At 33.9% G+C, this 3,873-nt stretch overlaps 1 protein-coding gene across 1 annotated transcript; it reads left to right on the forward strand.

Annotated features, from left to right (window-relative positions):
- The first annotated feature begins 340 nt into the window (after positions 1–340).
- Positions 341–3,513, forward strand: LOC8280862. The gene is made up of 6 exons (XM_015717972.3): positions 341–819; positions 997–1,152; positions 1,983–2,063; positions 2,147–2,272; positions 2,445–2,537; positions 3,137–3,513. Exons 1-6 carry the CDS (start codon positions 531–533, stop codon positions 3,199–3,201), a joined length of 810 nt encoding a protein of 269 aa, XP_015573458.1. The 5' UTR covers positions 341–530; the 3' UTR covers positions 3,202–3,513.
- Positions 3,514–3,873: the final 360 nt, after the last annotated feature.

Consider the following 3,873-nt stretch of genomic DNA (forward strand, 5'->3'; position numbering starts at 1 on the left):
ATTCCTAATTATAACCTTAAGTTTATATTAATTTGATTTTATTTCTTTTCTTTGGCACTCTATAGATACTAACCACAAAGGAAGCTAAGAAATTGTTCTACGCACGCAGACACAGTTATCATATTAGATGGCCACACAGCAAAATGCATTCCGTTTTTAATTAACATTTATTTTTATGTTTGGACAAATAAGTGAGCGAGTTTTAGTGATCACTGACTGTTCTTCCAATTATTGATTCTTACTGTTCTTCCAATTCAAACCAATTGTCCTACCACTTGGTGACCGTTATGTTTTTGTGTAGTTAGTGGGCTACAAGTCTGACCTTTTCTTGCCAAAATTTGAAGTATACAGCATTTTAGCGGATCTTGGATCAGTGCATAACCAATATCTGATAAAAATCAATACATTTCGACTAGCTCACTTTTCTTTCTTTCTTATTTGTTATATTGATTATGAGATCAAACTGTTTGTAAGATTATATAGTCAAACACAAAATCACTCTTGAGTGCCGAAACCAAACTGCTATCCACATGGTTCAACGATTTGTCGTTTTAAGAGTCACCCACGTTAGCATTTTCTTTCGACTTCTTTTGTCTTCAATCTCCAATGACATAAAGTTTCCATTTCGAACTGCTTCCTTACTGCATATATCGTTTATTACACACACTCTCTCTCTCTGTCTCTCTCTCGCTCTCTGTCTGATTGCTCCAGAGATGGTTTATGTCAGTTTCATCGCATGTCTCGTAGCAACTCTTGTTGTTCTGCAATCTATGATTGCAACAAGTGACTTTTTAGCTCCACTTCTCTCTCCTATCTTTGGTACTTTGTTTTTCTTCATTCCCTAATCAGTCTCTACATAAAGTTTTGATTTTCTTCATTTAGTTCATAGAATTGCCAATCTACTTTGATGGGTTCTGGTGTCAGAGACTTCTTATGAACTGGGTCTTCTTTGTTTCTTCTTTTTTGGTGATTTTGAAAATAAATAAATAATTACAGATGATGCATGCAAAAAAGTGGAATGTGGAAAAGGAACCTGTAAGGCATCTTCAAATAGCTCTTTCTTTTACGAATGTGAATGTGATCCTGGATGGAAGCAGACTCGCTCTGACCATGATGATACTCTCAAGTTTCTTCCTTGCGTAGTACCTAACTGTAAGTTTCTGTTCCTCTCCTTCTGTAATCAATAATCTCTTACTGAAATTCTATGAAATTTCCTAGTATGATTTGAGTCTTTTGCTGTTCCTTATATATTGATAAAAGTGAGTCCATATAAGTTCTTTTGCAATTACCTCTAGTATCTTATACATTCATTTGGTCAACTCTATCTCCTCTCTGATTCTGTTCATTATTGTAGCTTTGTGTTGTCTATTGCTAGTGATTTTGTTGATGTAATGAATTTTCTTGTTTATTTGGCTGTATTTTATTTGGACAGTTCTATTGGAAAAAGGAGAAATCAGTGAAGGGATTGTGAAAAATAATTGAAAAACGAATTTGTTCTAAAGGTTGCTAAAGTTGGTGGCCGTTACCTTAGGTTTAATTTTATCTAAAAGGAGATGAAACATTCTTCCAGGAGAGCTGAATGAGTAAGAAAGAAAGTTAAACAGTATCTGAATTTGGGATCTATAATGGAGTCAAAGGCTGTATGGCCATATTTTTTATAAAAAAAGAAGAATTTTTTGCACATTTGTATTACTTGGGAACATAATTTATGTCTTTCAATGAGTTGATGATGTTTTATATAAGTGGGTAGGGCATGTTAATCAGTGTCGTATCAACGACCCTTGTTCAAGACAGAAAAATGAACTTTTATCAAGATTTGATGGTGATATTTTACCCATATCAGGTTAAAGATTAGCATTTTATGTTTCTTCTTTTTAAATAATTAAACCTTTCTTAAGCAGTGTTTCTTGCTGATTTCTATATACTTGAGCCTTTGTTAAGTAATAATTTTCCTGCATTGCTGATTGATTCTAATGTGATAGGTACAATGGACTACTCATGTGTGGCAGCACCTTCACCGATTCAAGATAAATCAAGCAAATCTAATGCATCAGTTTTTGACCGTAAGTACTGTTGCTAGAAAAAAGTGGCAATTTGATACAAATTTCAATAATTGCTTGAGCTCTCTGTTCATTGTATCTTGCAGCCTGCTTCTGGACTGACTGTGGAGGCGGTTCCTGCAACAAGACGTCTCCATTCACCTATAGTTGCGAATGTACAGAGGGTTACTATAACCTTCTCAATATCTCTGCCTTTCCATGCTTCAAAGAATGTAAGAAACCATGCCATAGTTTGCTAAATATAAGATCTCCAACTGCGTACCACTCTTTTGAGGTTTCAATCATGGAGAACTATGGCTGCTTAACATGGAACTAATATGTTAGCTATGTTCATATTTTCCTTTTGATAAGAATATGACTTTCGTTTTGATGCTTGGTTTAAAGGTGCAATTGGAATGGACTGTTCAAACCTTGGGATTTCAATGTCAAATAGATCAGCTTCTCCAACGCCTGTATTAACTGAGAGCAGTAATCAAGGTAAGACTGTTAATTTTAAGATTGCTTGCAATATCCTTTTTTACTTTCTTTTTCTGCTTCTTCCTTTTATTAGCTATTTAACTTGTCCATATATCAAGTTAGAATTAGTTTCAACCATCCAGATTAATGATTGCAACATCACCATAGTGATTAAGGACACAATTTCTTCCAACAGACAGACAGCTTTCCATTCTATTTTCTTTCCCATCCATTTCTTAACAAAATGTGTTCAAGGATATGGGTTCCCAAAAGAATTTTCTGTTTCATAAACAATCAGAGGTGAGAATTTATTGTTGAATGCAATGCAAAGCCATTTAGATTCTTATCTATCCAAGCAGCAGTTCGACTTATGAACTTTGCTAATTTCTTTGGTTTTGACAACATGATTAGAATACTTTCTTTTGGCTTGGCCTACTTATTGATTGTTTATTTTGAAAGAGAACTGATCTAGCAAGTGTTTTTCGAATTCCATTCAACAGATAATACTTCAATTATTTGATCTAAACTTGATGTTATAAGACTGCAATCTTAATTTGTCTATGTTCAAAAGAAAATTGATCCCAGATTCGACATTCTTGTTTTGCATCTTCCTTTTGCAGCTAGTTCACTGCGAGAAAGTTCCCACTGGTTGATGATATTGATCCTGTCTTTGGCTATGATTTAGAGGAAATGGATTTGAGAGTGGCACTCTATAGTTACAGCACATTCACTTCTGATTTAGCGTGTTACTATTTACTGTGTGATACTTCATTTTCTATGGATAAATTCAATTACATGAACAAAATTGGAATGCACATAACTATCACAGGATATGGGGGAGCATAGTTTGTAGATACATAATTTTGTTATAGAGATGAATATACAACATGCCAGCATAGTAAAATAGCGAATGTTAATTATAGTCGTGCTGAATTGTAGCATGTTCAATCTCAGTTATGAATGTTACAGCCATCCGCTTATACATCATTTTCCATTATGATATTGTTCTTCCACCAACTATAAATCTGATTGATCATATGTTCTTTTTGCATTGTACCTTTGATACTCAAACTCCATGAAATGATATTGAATTTTCGAATAAATAATACTTCATTTACATGGACGATTGCCGAGTACTTGTCAGAAAGTTAAATGAAAGAAACCCAGCACCATAAGTTTTTTTGATCTACTATTTCATGGTAAAGCATCTGGAACTAGGTAGAAAGCATTGGTATATTTCAACTAATAGATCGAGTATTCAAGATTTTCCACCTTCTTCTTCTTATATTTTAAGTTAAAAATAAAAGGAGAGGAAAGGCGACTTGTTTAAAATTAAAATATACACCTGCCGTTAGAC

This window comes from Ricinus communis, chromosome 9, assembly GCF_019578655.1.
Source record: "Ricinus communis isolate WT05 ecotype wild-type chromosome 9, ASM1957865v1, whole genome shotgun sequence".
Classification (NCBI taxonomy): domain Eukaryota; kingdom Viridiplantae; phylum Streptophyta; class Magnoliopsida; order Malpighiales; family Euphorbiaceae; genus Ricinus; species Ricinus communis.